We start from the raw sequence: 23,182 nt of genomic DNA on the forward strand, positions 1-23,182 counted from the left end.
AACATTTTTAATTAAAAAAACATACCAACATTTTATTTATATTTTTGTGGTTTTAAGATGAATATATTTTTCCTCATATTCTTTATGGTCTTATACAACATTATGTTACAATCCATATAGGAATTTATATATATGTATATATATATATATATATATATATATATATATATATAACAGAAAATCAAAAAAAAAAAAAAAAAAAGAGACCACAAGGAAAGTTATAACCTTATTATAAATAATCTAAAATATTTATTAATTTAAACAAATAAAATATAACCATTTTATATGATTTGTTGGAGTTCACTTTTTTTCTTTTTGAACCACACTGTGAGTTACACTTTGCAACATCTTACAAATTAAAAAAAATAAATTACACTTATACATATTATATTCTAGAAAAAATGTTGAAATTTTATATATATGATTATTACATTTTCTTAAATAAAATAATAAATTATAAAAAAAATAAAATTTAGATATATGAATAACTTTATAAGTTCTTTCAAAAAAAATACATCCTGGTACAAAAACAGGTGTAAACTATCTTGTAATATCTTTCTAAAATCTTATATGTGTATTCTATTGTTCCATATAATATATATATATGAAATAATATATGACAAATTTAATACATTTTTAAACATTTCTCTTCAAAAAAACCAAAATTTCGATTTGGTAAATTTGTTATATAAAATATATATATATATATATATATATATATATATATATATTATATATATATTTTTTTATGATTCACATGTTTTGATATTATTTCTTGATTCATTCATTTTAATATTGAATATTTATATACCTCATTTTTATGTTCCACATAATATTATATTTTATACATTTCTTATTTTTCCGTATTTAAAATAAAAAAAAAATAAAAAGTTCATAATTTTTCTATTTTCATTTCATCTTCCCTCCTTTGTTATTCTTTTTATTTTTTATTTTTTATTTTTTATTACTTTTTATTATTTTTTTTTTGTTCTTTTTTTTTTCATTAATAGTTTTTTTTATTAATAATATATAAGATGAATCATAATGATAACCTTTGAAACATTTTTATTATTAAATGCTGAGACCTTAAAATGCTATTCGTTTTTTGAACATGTGTTATTATATTATATTTCAAAAAGGTTGATAAACATTTTTTACGGGAAATATGGAAAATATTACAACATTGAAATATGTTCATGTGAAGAGTTAAGTGTTGAAAATTTATTTTATTCGAAGAGTATAAATTTTGGTGACTCACCAGAAAAGAAAAAGAAAGGGGATAAAGATATATGGGAGTTTTTTTCTCAAATAATATTAAGGAAGAAGAAGAAAAAAAAAAAAAAAAACCTAAAAACTAATGAAAATTATAAAAAAAAACAAAATTATATGAATGATGAATATAATACAACTGATAGAAATTCAAATAATTTTAATAAATGTAAAAATGACAAATATAGAAAAAATGATATTAAAACACATAATATTTGTAAAAATTATAATTGTCATGAAAATGTTTTACATTATCAAGAATATAAAGACTTATATAATCCTCCTGAAGTTATATGGAATTGTTATCTTTTGAAAATACTTTTTTTTTTGTATCATATCTATTTAAAAACACAAAAAAAAAAAAAATGTAAATATGATAAGGAAAAAATATTCTTTTCATTTTGTACTTATATAATATGCCTATTACATTATGAAAATAATATTATAAAAAATAAAGATAAATTACTTTTTTTATTCTTGTTTTTTTTTTATTTCACAAAATGGAATTTAAACAATCTAATAAATAGAAAATATAGAAACAGGAAGTTATTATATCATAATTTCTTTTATCATCATTATAATCATATTAAGAAAAAACAAAAAAAACATATCAATATTAATCATTGTAGAGATTTATATGAAGAAGTTATAGTTACACATTTTTATAAATTAAAATATATAGATATACAAAAGTTATATAATAATCATTTTTTCCATATACATATATATAGAGAAAAAAAAAATAAACCAATTCTTATTATTTGTAAGAAATCATTATATTTCTTTAATCACATATATTTAAATTATTTAAAAGTATATAATTGTTTGAATCCCATTTCATATAATATTGAAAAAAAATATATTAAATCAAACCATCAAATAAAATCTATAAATCCTTTTAAAGAATTAAAAATATTTAACATAAAATATTATACTCTTTTATATATACTCATATATTATATTATTCATAGTAATAATAATAGGAAACCAAATAATGCATTTGAAATATTATATATATTGTTAAAAATAAAAATCCCACAACGAAATTTTAGAAATAATGCTCAATTTTTTATTAAATCATTTTTTTCAATCAAACGATTTAATTTAATTCCTACAATTATAAAAAACTATTTAATACATTTTATTTACAAGATTTTTTATTGTCATCATGAAAAAAAAAATTATCTATTTGTCTTATCCAATATGGTTGATAACCCTTTGATATTAAAATATGGACATATTAAAAATTGTGAAAGTACAATAGAAAAAATAAAAAATATATCAAATGGCACAAAATCAATAGAAGCAATAATCAAAAGAACAAAATCAACAACAGTAAAAAGAACACTCAAAATGATATCACATAATTTGAGAAAAAAAAAAAAAAAAAAGACATATATAAAACATATCTACTATAACACATTATGTGTTTACATATCCTTATTATATAATAATAATTATTACAACTTTTATTACATCTTTGTACATATTTTAAACAAAATAAAAAGTCACATGCTTTGCAAAAAAATACATCATTTTCTTGACGAGCTATCCAAAATTGATCCAAAATGTCAATATATATGGAATGCCAAAAAAATGGTTTTTTTTATATATATCAAAATGTACTTAAAAAAAAGTAAGTTTATTTTTCAAAAATATAAAACAAAAATGGAAGAAAAAAAAAAAAAAATAAAAATAAATAAATTACTCACATATATTTTTCCACATTACAACAATATAAAAGTAAAAGAAGATAATATATCTAAAAAGAAATCATATAAATATTATATAAATCAAAACAAATTATTGTCATTTCAAAATATAAATAAAATTAATGATTATATTAAAGAGAAAAAAGAAAGGTACCAAAAAAAAAATATATATATAAACAAAAGTATATGTAAAAATATATATAATGTTCTAAATGTTCATTATAAAAATAATAATTTTATTATTTGGAAATATACACCTATACATTATAAATATACAGAAGATTATATATTTGATTTATATACTCATTTACAAAACAAAATTGTAAAATATATACTTGTCAATTTTGATTTTTTTATAAAAATATTAGAATGTAAAACTTATAATTATATGGCTGCTTCACATGTTTTTACATTTTATAATATCTTATCATCTTATTTATTTGATATAGAAAAAAAAAATAAGGAAAAAGACAGTTATTATATACCTTTTCAAAATAAATCTATAAAATATATGTTCATTACAAAATATAAAAATGTCTTACATAAAAATATGTATTACTATGCCTTTCATTATATATTTCTTCTTCTTTATATTAAAAAAATTTATTCTACTCTCATTTTTAATTTAAAGAAATATTTTCATGTAATTGTTATTAAAAATATGTTCACATACAATTTAAATTGGCTAGCTCGTACAGAAAACACAAATAATACAATAATCAAAAACATAAACAAAAAAAAAAAGAACGTTAAAAAAAATGATTATATAACAACTGAATATGAAATGTGTATAAATGATCAACATATTATCAATAATCATTTTATGAATAAGAAAGATTCAAACAACGTCATTTCCTTAGATATAAAACAAAATAAAAATTGTGATGAAATAATAAAAAATAATTCTCCTATTAATAAAAATGATAGCTCATTTTATTATGATGTATATACGTGTCAAAGTAAAAATATAAGAAATATTTATAATTCCTCTTATCATATGAATAATATTATAAAGAATAATCATGTACTATATATATATAGTACATATATGGAATTCTTCTTATTGTGGAAACAAAAACAAAACAAAAAAAAATACGAACAAGATCAAAATCAGATTAATATAAATGAATATAAATTACCACTATTTTTATATAAAAAATTATATAAATTTTCAACAAATTATAAAATTATTTCAAATAATATGATAAAATTATTAAATGAATATTATAGTGAAAATTGTTATATACATATTTATTCAACTACTTTTAAAAATATCATATATTGTTTATGCAACTACAACTTTTTCTTTTGTCAACTCTTTTATAATTTAATTCTTCCTTTATCATTTATAATGAATAATTATCACACAACTTATTCAAGTAAAGAGGAAGAAAATAAATATTTATTTACACATAAATATACATCCAAACTGTTTGTTTATTATGATAATTATTTTGAGAAAGAATTAAAATATTTGAAAAAATATTACAACAATATAAAAATGAAATACAAAGGACAAAAAATAACAACAAATAATAATAATAATAATATATATAAATATACATTTACATATCATTCATATAATAGCTTATTAAAAGTTCATAATAAATATGTAAGAAATAAAAAATATGGTAACAACATTTTATTATTAATTAACGAAAAATATCAAAAAAGAAAAAAATGGATTTGTAATAATTTCCATATTTATTCCATAAATAATGATATGAAGAATTATAACACAACATCTACGCATCATAACATTTTAATTTCATACAATAAAATGCGAACAAAAAAAAAAGAGAGAATCAAAAACAAAGATGGAATAATAAAAGGGTATCATGTAAATAAAACGTTTGAATATATATACTTTAAAAATTATTGTGATATCTTTTTTAAATGTATAATTAATATTATTCATGAGAATTGTTTATATCTATACAATATGTTAAAAAAATATTACACACATAGTTCGAAAGTTATAACAATATATCATGCAGAAAAAAAAAAAAATTTTGTACACATGAATCATTACGATCATATAATTAATTCTCCAATAAATTTAAAAGAATGTTGTAATTTTTTATATAAAATATATTCTGACATTTTTCAATTCTTTAAAATATTGAAACAAAAAAATTTTAATTTTTTTTATGTTATACGAGGATTTGCTATAGATCCATTAACAAAAAAAAACCAAAAAATTTATTTTTTAAAGTTTTTTTTTTCTATGCATTTCCTTATTTTTTTATGTGAATATACATACATTTTTTCTTCTTTAAAAGAAATATATAAAATATTAAAATTTGTATTTAATAAAAAATTTTATATTCCTATAAATGCTTATACGTAAAAAAAATTCGTTTTAAAATGTTTTACTTTTTTTCTTATAAGTTAATTGATTTTTTGTCTATATATATAAATATATATATTTTTTATTTATTTATTAAATTTACATATTTTATTAGTTTGTTTTAAAACTTGTGATAAATCAAATTATAGTTTTTAATAAATATGAAAAAAATAAAAGACATGAATAAATAAATTGTCTAATTTAAAAATGTAATATCAAATACGAAATAGTTAACACAAAAAAAAAAAAAATAATAAATAGTAAAATAATAATAAAATAATAATAAAATATTAATAAAATAATAATAAATAGATTAAAACTAAAAGGTTGTAAATATATATAATATATATATTTATATATATATATATATATGTATATTTGCATATTAAATTTTATTCATCCGATTAATGTTATTTTCTTAGGACTGTTCTTCCTTTTTCTCTTGCTGGTAAGCATATATTGCACATGAACATTTTCTATGTTTTACATAGTTATGAACAATATATTCAATTCTTTCATTTAAGATATCATATAAATTCATATAATTTATTTGTAGCTGTTTTCTTACTTTAAATTCTTTTTCTAATAATAATTTGATCTTGCTATTACTTGTTTGTATTTGTTTTTTTAAATGTGCAATAGTTTTCTGATAATTTAAAACTTCTCTTTCGTATATATTATGCTCACTAAAATTCATTATGTATTTCATATTATTCTCTTTTGTTTGTTCTTCTTTTTGTAATAAAGTTAATTTTTCTTCTAACATATTTCGTATGGAATACTTTTCATTTATTTCTATACGCAACGATTTCAAATCTTCTATAATGTTTTTTATTTTCTCACGATATGTCTTCTCATTCTTGTCTTCATAATCTTCATTCGCATCCTTGTTTAAAAACGTTAAAGGGAAATTGTCAAACAGTATTTGTTCATTCATTTTTATATATTTTAAATAATTCAAGGATATATAATAAATAAAAAATAAAATTATAAATATATGTAAACATATACATATATATATATAAATATATATATGTATGTATATGTAGATAGTTAGTATATACTACTCTCAATCATATTACAATAAAACCTAAAAATATTATCATTTTACTCTCTTATTTTATTTTATTAATTCTATATGTATACAAAATGTATACTTTATAATTTATACATATATTTATGTATTATATTTATATAAATATATAAGAAACATGATCGAAATTATTAACTCCTTTTCAATAATTATAAAAAAACCATATTTTTATAACAATTTTCCTACATTTTTCTATTGATTAATAATATATATATATATATATATGTTATATTTAACACATTGTGTAAGAAAATTATAAGGCCTTAAAAATAAATAAATATAAACATAAATTTATTTATATTTATTTAACATATTCCAAAAAAAAAAAAAAAAAAAAAAAAAAAAACACTTTTATATTTATATTACATTATATTCCATATTTTCAAATGGCTTTATATATTATTCCCTCATATGATGATGAACAATATATATTTTTTTCAAGTTCAGGATGTTATTATCCACATAACCTTTTTAAATGTTATATATTATACATAATTTTTCAAACATTCATTATAAAAATGAATTAACAAGGTTAATCTTATTAAATAATATATATAATGATATAAGTAGTTCCCTTTCCTTTTTAAAATTAAATTTAATAATGAGGAAAATGAAATAATACATACATCATATAAAAAAAAAAAAAAAAAAACAGAAGAAAAAAAAAAAGAACATATAATTAATAAGTAATTGTAACTATATAATAATAATATATATAATATATTATATTATATATAAATACATATTAATCAAAACCCACACAAAAAACCTCAATTTTTATAACAATTCATTGTTTTATTTATAAATATAAATGAAGAAAAAAAATAAAAATAAAAAAAAAAGAACTTTAATAGTTTACTTAAAAATATATATATATTATAACTGTATTTTTTATATTTTTTAATTAATATTTTTATAAATTTTAAATATATGTTTAAAAGAAATTTTTAATTTACATGTATAATTATATATATAAATAATATACATTTAAATATATTTATAATATATTATATTATATATTAATTTTTTTTTTTTTTTTTTTTTTTTTTAATTTGTACTGCTATATATATATATATATATATATATATATATATATATTATATACCATTATACTATTGTTGCTAATTGGTAAATATATATGATAGATAATGTATTTAATTTTTAAGGTAATAAAGTAAATTTTAAGAATGAAGTTTTATATAAATTTATCAAAAAAATAAAAAGTAAAAACAAGAAACAAAAAAAAAAAAAAAAAAAAAAAATTTTAAATAATTCTTATATTATTAAAAATTATTTATTCTTCTCAATATAATTTCAAAAAAATAAAAATTAAAATAATATATAAAATATATATATATATATATAATCTGTTTGTATGTCTTTCAAAGAGACTTATATCGAATAATACAAAAAAAAAAAAAAGATAAATATAAATAAATAAATAAATATATATATATATATATATTGTACAAAACATATGTTAATTATTTATAAGAATATGTATTTTCTTTTTTTTTCTTTTTTTATCATTCCATAAGAACATTTTTTTCACCTATAGCGAAATAATTAAAATGATTAACACTTATATTAATATTTTGAGCCTTACCAAAATCTTTAATTACCTGAGAAACTTTTCTTTTTGTTTCATCCAGCATATATTCCTATAAATTAAAAAGTAAAATGATTATAATAGTATAAAATATTATGTATTCATAAATAATATATATATATATATATATATATATTTATTTATTTATTTATATGTTTATATTTATACCTGCTCTAGGAATACTATGGAACTATAAAATTTCTTCATTTTACCTTGTATCATATTATTTAAAATATTTTCTGGTTTTTTCATATCTTTTAACCCATCTCGAATAATATCCATTTCTTTTTTAGTAATTTTTGGATTTAATGTATCTATAGAAACACTAGCAGGTTTAGCTGATATAATATGCATAGATAAATCATTTGCAAAGTTCATAATATCTTCTTTCTTAGTTTTTAATATTTCATCTAAGTTATCTATATGAAGAACTAAAAGAACTCCTGATAATCCCACATGATCATCTAATTTGTTATGTATATAATAATGTAAAAATTCATTTGGATTTTTCTTTGTATATTTTGAAAACCTTCCAATTTTTATATCTTCTCTAAAAATATTTCTTAGATAATTTAGTTGTTCTCCAATCGTACTACTACTTTTATTTTCTTCATCTATATAAGGAAGACTTAATATAACATCCATTATATTATTATTATTACTTAGGATATTACTACTTGTGTGGTAACTATCTGAACATTTTGTATTATGCTCACTAATTTTATTATCCCCATTGTTATTATTATCCTCAACTTTTGTATTATCCTCGACTTTTGTATTATACTCACTTTTTGTATTATCCTCACTTTTTGTATTATCCTCAACTTTTGTATTATCCTCAACTTTTGTATTATCCTCAACTTTTGTATTATCCACACTATTCTTACACTTTTCAGTGGACAGGTCATTATTCAATGTAACATTCAATAAACTATAAACAAATTGAACAAACATTTTATTTCTTGCAACAAAATCAGAGTCAGTTAAAAGCTCTAACAAAACAATTTTGTCATCTTTTATTTGGCTAGCTACTAATCCTTCTTTTTTTACTTTAATATTTGTTGATACAAATGTTGAACTTTTTGTATTTTTTCTAACATGTTCAATTGCTTTATCTACATCATTATTACATTCTTTCAAAGCCTTATTACATAATTGTATACTAGCATTAGTAACTTCTCTTACATATTTTAATAATTTTAAATGATCATTACCTGTAGAATATAATCTATTCTTCTTAATATGATTATTGGAATTTCTATTACATCCACCCACAGATAATACAAAATTTGCACTCTGCGTACTTTTAAAAGAAAACGCAATTATATAACCGTTTAGAAGGGTTAATAAGAAAAAATAAAACAATTTCATTTCATTGGTTTGTAAAATTATGAGATCATAAAATACTACTGAAAGTCCTTACATGAAGATGAAAAATTAGGAAAAAAAAATTTTATAAATTAAAATAAACGGGGAGAAAAAAAAAAAAAAAAAAAAAAAAAAAAAAAAAAAAAAAAAAGGCTAGTTACATTATAATATATATACATATATTTCTTAATTTTCTTTTTTTTTTTTTTTTTAATTGAGAAATAATTATTTAAAAAGCCATAAAATAATCTTTAAAATGAGTATATTATAAGAAAGGATAAATAATGGTCATTACACAAAATAAAGGGAGAAAAAAAATAAAAATATATATTTATATATGTATATATTTTATTTATTTACAAATCATAGTTTTATTTTTAATTTTCTTATACTCCGCATATTTTTATTTCTTTTCAATATTATTTATATTTATTCTTGTTCTTATATATATATATATATATATATATATATTTTTATTTGAACGGTACAAATAACAAAGAAATTTTATATTAAGCGTACTTCTGGGGCTCTCCCATATAAAACGTTGTTAAAATATAAAATAAATAAATAAAATTAACGTAATATATTAACACAAAAAAAAAATAAAAATAAATAAATAATTAGAATACAATACAATAAAATAATATTATATTATAAATAAGAATTGAAAAAATATACACAATATAAAAAAAAAAAGGTTTATCTTTATTTCCCCCCTTTATTTTTAATAGTTTATATATATATATGTTACTATAAAGAAAATATAAGTACAAATATACAAAAATATATCCATATATATATATATTTATATGTATAATATATTTTTTCCTTTTTTCCAGATAATATATTAAGCATTATTAAATATATATTTCAATACATATGATGATTTCCTTTTTATTGTTTCAGATTAGAGAGCGTATATACATTAACCAGTCCTCATCCACTAAATAATTAGACATTTTATAAATATTATCATTAACCTTTTGATTTAATAAATTATTATTTGTATTTGTTGTAGCACCTTCCAACAATATTCCTGATTGTTTATCTAAATCAAAATCTAAAAATGAATTTAATTCTTCATAATCTTCTATACTTTCCTCATTTGTTATATTGAATACATTTGTATCGGTTTCATTAATTTGTACAAGAGAATATTTTATTTCATTTTTATTGTCTTTTTTTTTTTTTTCTTCCTTTATTTGTTCTTTATTTTTTATAATTTCATAATATTGCTTAGTTTCGTTTAAATATCTTTCAATATTATGTTTAACGTTATTAATACTTTTTATTATATTCATATTAATTTGTAAAGAATGATAAATAATATTATTATTACTGTTCATATTATTTGTGTTTAAATTTTTCTTCTTATTTTTTATATGAATTGTAGTATTATGATAACTGTTATAAAAGTGACACATAACATATATTTGCAAATTAATAATATGAATACAATTGAGATACCATAAATAAATATTTTTATAAAATTTTTTTTCATCATTTATTTTTTCTTTTTTATTTTTAAAAATATTTTTATATATATATTCAGCACAATCAAAAATATTTGCATTTAACCTTTCAAAGGAGTAAATTAATTTATTTATATCATTAGCTTTCATATATATTACACGGTTTCTCATTATACCCACATTATTATTATTATAATAATGGCTTTCATAATTTATGTTCATTTTTCTTTTATATATTATGTTTACACTTGAATTAGGACAATTTCTTATCATCACATTATTACTATTATTATTATTATATATATTTAGTGTGTCCTTATTATTACATATATAATTGTTAGCACAATCTTTATTCTTTATTTCATCATGTAGTGGAATATACACTTTTTTGTCATCATAATGTGGGATATTATTATGAGGAAAGGAACTTACATTTTGTTTGTTATCCACATGTTGTATATCTTCAACTTGTTTTATATCATCCTTAGATACAATATTTGAATTAACCAATTCATATGTACAATCAGATTTTGAATTTTTATCATCCATTATATACTCCCCACATGTATATTTTTCATCCTCCAAGGAGTAGAATTGATACCCTTGTGAATTTCCCACAACATAGAGAGATTTTTTTTGAACACAACTTTGAGATTGTTTTATAATACGTCGGTCATTCAATGAAGGATTATAATTAGTCTGTATAAAATCCGATATATCAAGAACATAATCATTCAAAAGTATAAGAGGACATTCATTTTCATCCAGAAGAGATATAAAAAAAAACTTACATGCCGATATAATATTGATTAAAATATTCTTATTTAATTTCATATTAATCATTTGTTCAATTAATAAATTATTCAATGTATTACAAAGTAATTTATTAATTTTAAATTTAAAATGAATATTTTCATTAGTATATATATTATTCATTCTTGCTATTTTTGATATAAAGGTACCTATGTAATTTTTATTTATAAAACATAAATAAACTTTTAATGTATAATAAAATATTATTTCAAATATTTTTAATTTACATGATGATGAATAAAATTTATATCCATTATTAATTTGTTCCATTTTTTTTTTTATTGAATTATTTTCACTACATATATAAAATTCAACCTTATGGAAATTATGTAAAGGATTTATTAATTTTACTGAATAACTATTTATTAAATAATAATCATCAATATGCATATATTTCTTCTTTTCTAAAAATTTTTCTATTAACATATTTATATAAAAATTTATCATAAGAGAATAATTACAGTTCTTTCTTAGTACGTTTAAAAAGACGATAATGGATATGATCGACATGTGTATGGAATCTTTATCAATACGTTCATTTGAATAATAATTATTGCCATAATTATAAGAATTATTATTATAAAAATTTTCATTATTATTATTATTATTATTATTATTGTTATTATTATTATTATTGTTATTATTATTATTGTTATTATTGTTTATGTTTGGAATGTTTTTCAGGTGAATACTCTTATTCTTATTCTTTAATATACTCTTATTTATATATATATTTTCCTTTTTAATTTCCTCTTCTTTCAATAATTTCAATTTTAATACTTCCCTTTTTGTCATAATTAAACTTCCAAAGGCTACAAATGGCTTATAAATAATAATCTTTTTCTTTTTCTTCTTCTTTTTTATACCTCCTAAATATGTCTTCATAATATTATCATCATCATTCTTTAACTTTGATACAAAATTGTTTTTTTCTGTGTCTTCTTTTTTATGATAATAAATGTTTTCTATATCACCATAATTTTCTTTGTCATCATAATCATCTTCTTCTTGCTCATCTTCTTTTTCATCATAATCATCTTCCTCTTGCTCATCCTCTTCTTCAATATTTTCATCTTCCTCAATATTTTCGTCTTCTTCATCCTCATCGTCCACTTGTACCTCGTCACTCATCACATCTTCCATACATTCCAACAAATTAGAATTAAAATAAAAATTTTCAGTATAATTCTTATACAGATTATACGATTTTTTATCAAAGAAACGCTTTCGCGTTTTGGTCCCATCCTCTTTCATTTGTATCCTCCTCTTCTTTTTTACATGCAGTTGATAGTTTTCTATCAAAATCTTATCATCTATAATTATTATTTCACTCGTAAACTTATTCAAATGAACAGCTGAAAGAAACAAACACATCAATCTAAAACACAATAATCTAAACAATCTTTGAATAAAGAAAAAGACAAACTTTTTTTTAAAAGAGAAAAAATTATAACCTGAACAAAAATATTTATTCAACAAAATTATTAATAAACTTCTATATATGTATAAATTCTTATCATAATATTCTTGACATAAGAAAAAATCACTTTTTATTTCTTTATATAATAATTTTACAATCAAATTTCCATATATCGAATAATTTATATCATCATAATTTCTTAATATATCACAAAATTTTCTATCTTTTTTGGGGGGGTGGGATATACAATTTCTATTATCTCTTTTTAATTTATTAGAACTACAATTTTTATATGTATCATTAATATATTTATTCTTTATAAAATTATTACTTACATTGTTAGTTTTATGCTTTTTATTCATGTTACATTCATTCTTTGTTGAAAAAAATTCAGTACATAGACAATTCTTTAGAGCATTATAATTAGAAGATATAAGATCTCCATGAGAAATAGATATTTCATGTATCTGTTCATATTCATCTTTAGTATTTAATTCAACATATATTTGTAAATTCAAAGGAAAAATTTCATTCTTTACATCAAATGATTTTGTTTGCACATTGTCATTAATTTTTATTGTACCCTTTAATAATTTGACTAAAGACATAAATATTAATGGATATATATCTATAACAATATTTGTATATTTATTTCTTCTACTTTTCATATTTGTTTTTTTTTTTTTATTATTATACTCTATATTATTTTTATTCCATTTATCAATAAAACTCATAACATTCATATAATGATCATAAATTCGTTCTGCTCTATTTATATTGTTATCCATATGATTTTTATTATTACTACATAATTTCTTTTTATATTTCTTATCTAAATTTATTTTTAATATACCCCCATGCATTTTTGTATATACATTTGTAATATTTACATCATCATATTTATTTTTTGTTTCATATAATATATATAAAATATGATAAGCAGTATATTCATCCAAGAAATAAAATTCTTCTATTACATTTTTTTCGTTTATTTCTACATTTCTTTCTATATTATTAAATAAATTACAATCTGGGTTCTTTTCTATCCCTACAACATTATGATCATTTTCTTGTTTTTTTTCTTTAACAATATGATTATTAAACATCAACATTAATACATATAACATTTTGTCTGTAACATGAAGATTATAATTATTTATGATAGTATATATATGTTCGTCATATGTATTTGTATGTTTATCAAATTGTTTTTTTAAGTCATCTCCCTTGGATATAGACCACCAGTAATTACTATTATTATTATTACTTTTATTATTATTTATTATGTTATTATCACTTATATTAATGTGACCATTTTTCAATCCAAATAAATTCCATTCAGGTATACCCTTTTCATATTTATTCTGAATATTATAATATATACATAACATTTTTTTATTTAAAAATAAAAACGTATCATCTTTTGTATCACTACTACTCAGAATGTCTTTTTTTTTTGATATATATTTCATAGGATATAAAATATAATAAAATAAATTATCATCATTTAGATTTTCAAATAAAAAAATATGATCACCAAAAAGATCATTTTTATTGTCCTTCTCTTTATTATTATTATTATTATCATTATTTGTTTGAATTTTATGATTAAAATATTTCATATCATTCATTAACATATTTTTCATTTCATGTTGTTTAGACATTGTTGTATCATAATATTTATGTTTATTCATATATATATCCTCCATAATAGCTTTTTTTTTTTTTTTTTTTTTTTTTTCCTTGTCCGTTTTTTGTCTCTTCATTTTTATTTTTCTGTAATGAGATAAATTTTTCAAGTTAAAAGAAAATTTAGTAAAGTGCATATAATACATTTCAAAATTCTTAAAAATTAAAGAAAAAAAAATAATATATGACAAAAAAATACAAGAACAACATTTCATATATAAACGCGAGTCTACAGAATTAGAGGTATTCCATATATTTAATATTTCGTTTTTTTTTTTTTCTTTTTTATTTAATATATTTCTCTTTTGTATTTCACATCTTGAAAAATAAAATGAATAAAAAGGTACCATAGATATATTTTTTGTATCATCAAAATATATATCATCATCCATGTTGAATATATTTTTTTTTAATAAATAATTTATTACATAAATATTTTGTAAAAGAAAAGCATTCTTATTTTTTATTAAAATATTTTTTATTATTTTACCCAAGTTACTTTTTTTTTTTGTATATATGATTGATAAAAAATGAACAAGTACTTCTATTCTTATTTTATTAATAAAAAATAAAAATAATATATCAAATATTGTTCGAAATAATATATTCTTATTAAATAATAATAAACATTTACATAACATATAAAAAGTAGTTTCTATAAAATTATAATTATTATAATAATTTGTTAATTTTTTCTTATTATTACTCTTGTCTTTTATTTCACTTATATTAGATATATCCTTATTAAAAGTTTTATAATCCTCAAATTTGTTATTCTCATATATTAAACTATGACATTTATTGTTTTCTTTACACATCATATTACTTTTTATATCATGTATATTTAATTTATTTAACTCTTTGATATCAACACTGTTTTCAATATTTCCACAATTATAATTTTTTTCTTCTTCATCATGAATAGTATTCACATTTATTTTATTATTATCTACATTATTTATATCCTTATTAAATAATGATAATATATTATTTTGTTCATCACATTTTTGTTCTATATATAAATTATTTTTACTACTCTCCATAAATATATTTGATTCGTTATTAATATTTATTTTTCCATATTTTAAAAATATACTATCAAACATATTACTCTTATTATTATTATTATTAGTGTTACTTTTTTCAGTGTTACTATGAGCAGCATTCATCTTCTTATCATTATAATCATCATATATATTATAATCCACATTTTCGATGGAATGATTATCAAAATAATTATCTAAGGTATCCATTTTTTTTAAATTAATTAAGGTGAAAATATTTCTTATCCATATGTTTTCATATTTTTTACTAACATCTATTGTAATAAATTTCATATATTTGAAAATGATATTTGTATATTCTTTTAGATACATAAATAATGATGTATACCCTTCCTTTAAACATTGTTTTTCTTGAAAATATAGATTAATTTTATCGTTAAAGGAAAAGGACATATATTCTATAAGTATACCTATAAATAAGTATACAAATGAATAATTTTTATTACTATCAAATTCGTATAAAATATGATCATAACATTTATTGTTATAAATATTATTATTATTATTTTTTTTATTTTTATCATCTTCAATTTTATTATCATTGGTGTTATTTCCTCGTATATTCCTTTTTCTTCTTATTCGTTTCATATTCATCTTATTTAATTTAATCATATTTTTTTTTATATTTTTCAAACATCGATAAATTTTTTTATATAAAAACTTACTCTTCATTTTAAGTCTGTTAAAATTATAATTTAATTTAAATTTTATAACATCTATAAAAACATGTTTCAAAATATTTATATATATACAATAATTATTCTTAGACATATATAAAACATACAACATGATCAGATCTTGTCTTATGGATGTATTATTCTCATTCATTTTTAATTTATTCATTATATATTTTTTATTCATTGTGTCCTTCTGATGTTGTATACAATGTGTATCATTCATATGAGATTCCTTTTTTATTTCTTTTTTTTCTGTCATTTGATATTTTTTTCTACATATCAATATATCATTTAAATTATCTTTGTTCAAGAAATGCTCACATTTGATAATATATTTTTTGTATCCTTCTGATAAACATATAATGTTTGAAAAAAAAGTTATATATAAGGCACACACATAATTATAATTTAAACCTTTATATAATGATTTACCTGTATTTTTTTGTAATACAACATTTATTAAAAAAACCATAGAGTAATTTAGAAATTTTTTATTTGATAAGAAAGCTATCATAATATTTGATAATAAATTTATATCTTCTATATATGATATATTTTTTAATTTTATTTTATATATATGTAATAAAAACCAATTGAAGAAAAAAATATTTATTCTAAATATAAAATAATCATGTAATATGAATAAATTACTTAAATAATAAAAAAAATTACGTATTTCTATATCATTACATTTTTTATTTAATAACCATAAATATGGTGATAATTTCTTCATAGTATTATACATATATACTTTATTAATACCTAAATATTTAGATTTCTTATAAAATAAATACGATAATAATATTATATATTCATATATATTAATTTTCTTTTTAAGAAAATACTTATGTATATAAATTAATATTTTTTTCTTTTTTATATATTCCATATTTTTTAAATTACTATATATATATTCATTTTCTTTAATAAAACAAATTTCTAAATTATTCTCATCATTTTCTGATTTATACCAGCGGATATTTTTTAAAACATTTTTATAAATATAATACTGCTTAATATATTTTTCTCTTTCTATATCTTCATTATAATCTTCAATATTTTTTTTTTTATCCTTTTCTTCTTTAATCAAATCTTTCATTTTTCTTTTGAAGCTGTAAAAAGGAAATGATTTATTATTATTTATATGTATATCATTTTTTATAATTACAAAATTTTTTGATAACAATATATTTTTATCTTTCTTTTTTTTATTTAACACATATGAACATAATTGCGCATTTTTTAAATTATCATAAAAATGATAATTTGTTATATTCTCATTCATATTATTAATATTATTACTATGATTATTACTACAATGATTATTACTACAATGATTATTACTACTACAATTATTAGTACTACTATCATTATTATTATTATTATTATTATTATTATTATTGTTTTCCTTTTTATATCCTCCTTTTATACAACTATTCTCTACATCACTATGTATTACACTATTTTTATTATAACTACCAATATTTATACTATTAAATTTATTATCACATATATCATTTTCTATATTGTCATATATATTATTACTATTATATGAAGTATCCGTTCTCGTTATTCCTTCTGAACATGATTCCATTAAATAATCAAAAGCTTCATCTGATTCTCCTTCCATTGAATTGTCTGTATAATCACTATAAGATTCATTCTCTGATGATAATATACTTTCATTACTACTATTATTTATTTCTTCTTTTCTTTTCTCTTCCTTTATATCATTATTTTGTTCTACATTTTGTGTTCCACTCTCATCAACAATATTATTTAATTTGGAATGATTTTTTGTATCACTTTTTATATATATTTCTTTATTTATTTTGTCATTCACTTTGTCATATATTTCCTTTTCTTTTTCGTTATCTCTCTTTTGGTGTTCTTCATCAACATCATCTTCATTTTCTTCATCATCATCTTCTTCATCATCTTCTTCATCTTCATCTTCTTCTTCTTCTTCCTCCTCTCCAACTTCTAAACTATACCCTTGAACCTCTTCAACATTTTTAACACTATCATTTAATGTACAACTTTTATTAGAACTTGAGCTTTCATAAGTTTCTTCACTCTCGTTTGGCATTCCCCCTTCAACGTTATTTTTATTTTGTTGGTTTAATATTTTTGGTTTTCGACCTCTACGTTTAATGGTGTCCTTAGATATATTATCATTCATATTATTAATTTTATTATCATTCTTATGATCACTCATGGTCTCTTCTATTTTATCACTTTCCTCGCTACTTCTACTATAACTTTTATTGTATGCTAAATATTTAGATTCTTTTGTTTCTTCCTTTTTATCGCATTCTTTGATAGTCTCCATTTTGTTTACATATTGTTCCTTCTTGGTTTTATCATTTTCTTTATGTTCTGTAGATGAAGACAAATAATTATTTTTTCCATTCGATTCTTCTTCATCATCATAATTATCATCATCATAATTATCATTATCAAAATTATCATTATCAAAATTATCATCATCATAATTATCATTATCAAAATTATTATCATCACCATCATCATGGTGATATTCTTCATCCTTATAATAACCATATTTTTTTTCTTCCTCTTTTTTTGTTATACTATCTACACTTTTATTACTTATATCATCATTATAAGAACTGCGGTTCCACTTTTCATTTAAAAAGTCAATGACAGTAGGTCTTTTTTTCTTTTTAATTACAGTAGAATTTAAAGGTTCTTTCTTCATTTTTCTTTTTTTCGTCTTTTCTTTTAAATCGCTTGTAAAGAAAGATGAAGATGAACAAGAAGACATGTTAGATGATGCACGGGAATTGGAATAATTAGATATATATTGTTTTCTATTTTTTTTCTCATCTTTATACATATTTTTATTTAAATGTATATTTCTTGCATCCCTTTTATTATCATATGTAGTATATTTTTTATATATTTGCTTTCTACCCTTTTCAGAGTCTGATGAATATTCATCAGTCCTAACATTTCTTTCATCATTTTTATTTGATAGCCGTTTTGAGGAGCTAACAAATTGTCTATCAGATGTATCACGATATAAATGTGTATCACGTTGGTCATATACACCACATTTATAAATGTCACCATATTTATCATCTTCATCATTATTATTATAACTCCTTACAGATACCCTATTTGAAATATAACCTCTTTTATATTCACGCTTATCTCCCATATGAACCGAAATTCTTCTTAACTTTTCATCATAACCATTATATTTATCATAACATTTGTTATCATTGTACATATTTTTATCTTGTATATAAATATTATAACCTGCTTTATTTACCATTCTGCTTTCATTTAAATTCATACATTTATTTGCAATTAGGTTGTTCCTAATTTCCACATTTTCGTCTTTATTTAAATCATAATTTAAATTTTGATTATTTAACAAATAACAAGATTTTTTTTTATATTGATTATCATACGGATTATTATCAAGAGTATTACTCTTGTTATACATTTCTTTATATAAATGATTATTAGAAATTAATTCATTATTTGCCTTAATGAAATGGTATGCACTTTCATTTTCAATTCTGTCAGAAACATTTCTATTATCTGAACAGTATATCAACGGATTATTTTGTGTTCGATCAAAATTTGTGATATTAAATTGCGGATGGCTAGTTATACCTAAATTGGCTGTTAAAGTATTAGTACCCATATTGGTTAATTGTAAATTTGCTAATCCATTGGTATGCATATCAACTGATGATATGATATTTGCTGGATTATTTATACCAACAGATTGAATTATGTTAGCTGATTGATTTATAGAAACAGGTGGTATTATATTACTTGATGGTTGATTTATATTTTTTTGATGATTTATATCCATAGAGGTAGTCATAATATCTATTGGATTATTTCCACTTACGACACCTGTGGTAAATTTATTGTTCATTTTATTATTAACATAATTTGGTTTATTAAAATCTTGATTTGATAAATTATTATTATTATGATTATTCATATTATTCATATTATTCATACTATTCAATGTGTTGATATTTAAATTAGGATATAATAAGGCATTATTATTTATTTGAGCAGTATTGAATTGTTTAAGTTTAATATAATCGAGTGTGTTCAAAATAGTGTTGTTATGGTTATCAACATATTTATTTGTATCATGAATATAAGAATAAGGAATATTTAAATTAATATTTTTATTTAATATATTATTTGAATTTTGTTGTTCAATTTCTTTATTGCCTTGATTTAATATTTGATTTTTATTTAAAACTTGTGATGAATTTAGCGGTAATTGTTGACTTACATTATTGTTTAATTTTTGATATAAATAATTGTTAAAAGGTTGGCTATAAATATTATTATTATTATGAATATTATGAATATTATGAATATTGTTATTATTATTATTATTATTATTATTAATATAATTATTGTTATTGTTTATATTATTATTAATATAATTATTGTTACTATTTATATTATTATTTATATTATGATTTGCTATATTTATATTTTGATCAGCATTACTTATATTTTGAGTGGATATATTTATACTTTGATTGGCAATATTTTTAAAATTTTTATATAAAGAATTATAAATATGATTATTTGAATTATTTATATTGTTACTTGGAATATTATGAATATTTTGACATAACAAATTTTTTAAATTATTATTTGTATGAAAAATATTATGCGTATTACTTTTTTTTGTATTAAATATATTGTTCATATTATTATTAATATTATTATTTAAAGAATTTGAATTAATTAAAGTATTTTTCATGTTTGCATGGTATTGAGTATCTACACATTCATGTAAAGCACAAAAATTATTTTGCGATTCATACAATAGATTGATATTAGCTGAATTTACAGGATATATAATATTATTATTATGAATATTATTATTATGAATATTACTATTATTATTATTATTATTATTTATATTATTATTTAAAATGAAATTATTTTGAGGATTAAATATATTATTATCTAAAACATTTTTTTGTTTTATTATATCTTCATCAATCTTATTTATCTCACATGAACTATTCATTCCTTGCAAACAATTACATTTTACACATAAATTATTGTCATAATTTTTTTTTATACCATTCAATGAATATTCTTCAAGAAAACTGTTTGAATAATTTAATTCATTCTCTTCATATCTATTTTTTTTCTCATATAGCAAATTATTATTTAACAAATTCATATTTGAAAATTATACAAATTATTTAACATATTATCAAAAATTTTATTATATATATATTTATATATATATAATATTCATTGGAATTTATCGAATTACTATATATTAAGTTACAATTCTGCTACACATTAAAAGAAAATTGAAATAACGTATATATATAATCCTTGACAATACATAAATAATAGCATTTCATAATTATACATATAATCTATATATTGTGATGATAAATCTGTAAGCATTCGTTAACTCATATATAAATATATATATATATATATATATATAATATTATTAAGTGCAAAATATGCCATTACACATTTTATTTAATACGTAATTTTATAGCTTTGTCTTAATATATATATATATATATATATATATTCGTGAAAGAAAAAGAAAGGACTCTTGATAATAATATAAAAGCCAAAATTATATTATTTTATAGAACGTAAGATATTCATTTTATTGTTTTATTTTTTTCCTTTTTTTTTTTTTTTTTGTCTTTATAATTTAATTAATACAAAAAAAGCAAAAACATATTCACATAGAACATTAAAATATATATATATATATTTATTTTTTTCCTATTTTTTTAATTTAATTTTTTTTTTTTTTTGAGGGAAATAGCTCTACAAATTATTCATATTAATATCCTTTCTATGTAATAATAAGAAAGAAGGGTTGTTAGCCATCCTATTAGAAACATAGAATAAATTTATAAAAATATTCCACATAAAAAATGCAAGAGAAACATATTTTTTAATGAAAGGATTAAATTTTATAATCGGTATATTTCAAAATATAGATTTTAAATATATGTAAGACAATATGAGAACAAATTCATGTATCTTTCTTTATTTTTTTTAAAAAAATCAGATTGACCTTATATGAAAACACAACATGTGAATTATGTAGGCATATAAATTATATATATATATATATATATATATATATATATATACATTCTTTTATATTTTTGTTAATAAATTGAATATGTTCCGTTGCTTTATTATTTATATTATTGAGGATGAAAGATATATAGTAACATTTTGATTTTATAAAAATATATCAATTCAATGAAATAACTGTAGATACTTAATATTTAATTAATGTATCAACCTTCATACAGTAAATATATGAAAAAATTAAAGAAAGAACTCAAATTTTTATTCAATTTATTGACTAAATATATGTATATATTATTTAATAATAATACTAATATGTATATATTATATATATATATATATATATATATATATATATATGTATTTATTTTCATTTTTCATATGGCACACTTCTTAGCACCAACATTATATTACTTCGTATTTTTTTTTTTTTTTCTTTTTCTTTTTTTATGAGACTAATTATGTATAAACAAATTTACCTGAATATTTCAGAATTTATTAAAGATATTTTTTACGTTTCCATTATATTATTATATAGGTGTAA

The 23,182-nt window shown here is 18.4% G+C and overlaps 4 protein-coding genes across 4 annotated transcripts; 1 reads left to right on the forward strand and 3 right to left on the reverse strand.

Annotated features, from left to right (window-relative positions):
• Nucleotides 1-1,044: 1,044 nt before the first annotated feature.
• Nucleotides 1,045-5,331, forward strand: PADL01_0303600 (conserved Plasmodium membrane protein, unknown function; the record flags this gene model as incomplete). The annotated part of the gene is made up of 1 exon (XM_028683237.1): nt 1,045-5,331. One exon carries the CDS (start codon nt 1,045-1,047, stop codon nt 5,329-5,331), a length of 4,287 nt encoding a protein of 1,428 aa, XP_028536456.1.
• A 418-nt stretch (nt 5,332-5,749) lies between these two features.
• On the reverse strand, nt 5,750-6,268 carry PADL01_0303700 (conserved Plasmodium protein, unknown function; the record flags this gene model as incomplete). Its single annotated transcript, XM_028683248.1, has 1 exon — nt 5,750-6,268. One exon carries the CDS (start codon nt 6,266-6,268, stop codon nt 5,750-5,752), a length of 519 nt encoding a protein of 172 aa, XP_028536457.1.
• Nucleotides 6,269-7,950: 1,682 nt separating this feature from the next.
• On the reverse strand, nt 7,951-9,404 carry PADL01_0303800 (elongation factor Ts; the record flags this gene model as incomplete). Its single annotated transcript, XM_028683259.1, has 2 exons — nt 7,951-8,085; nt 8,202-9,404. The coding sequence occupies 2 exons, from the start codon at nt 9,402-9,404 to the stop codon at nt 7,951-7,953; spliced, it is 1,338 nt and encodes a 445-aa protein (XP_028536458.1).
• Nucleotides 9,405-10,303: 899 nt separating this feature from the next.
• On the reverse strand, nt 10,304-21,742 carry PADL01_0303900 (conserved Plasmodium protein, unknown function; the record flags this gene model as incomplete). Its single annotated transcript, XM_028683270.1, has 1 exon — nt 10,304-21,742. One exon carries the CDS (start codon nt 21,740-21,742, stop codon nt 10,304-10,306), a length of 11,439 nt encoding a protein of 3,812 aa, XP_028536459.1.
• Between the last annotated feature and the right edge of the window lie 1,440 nt (nt 21,743-23,182).

The sequence above is a fragment of the Plasmodium sp. gorilla clade G2 genome (genome assembly GCF_900097015.1).
Source record: "Plasmodium sp. gorilla clade G2 genome assembly, chromosome: 3".
Lineage (NCBI taxonomy): Eukaryota > Apicomplexa > Aconoidasida > Haemosporida > Plasmodiidae > Plasmodium > Plasmodium adleri (nom. inval.).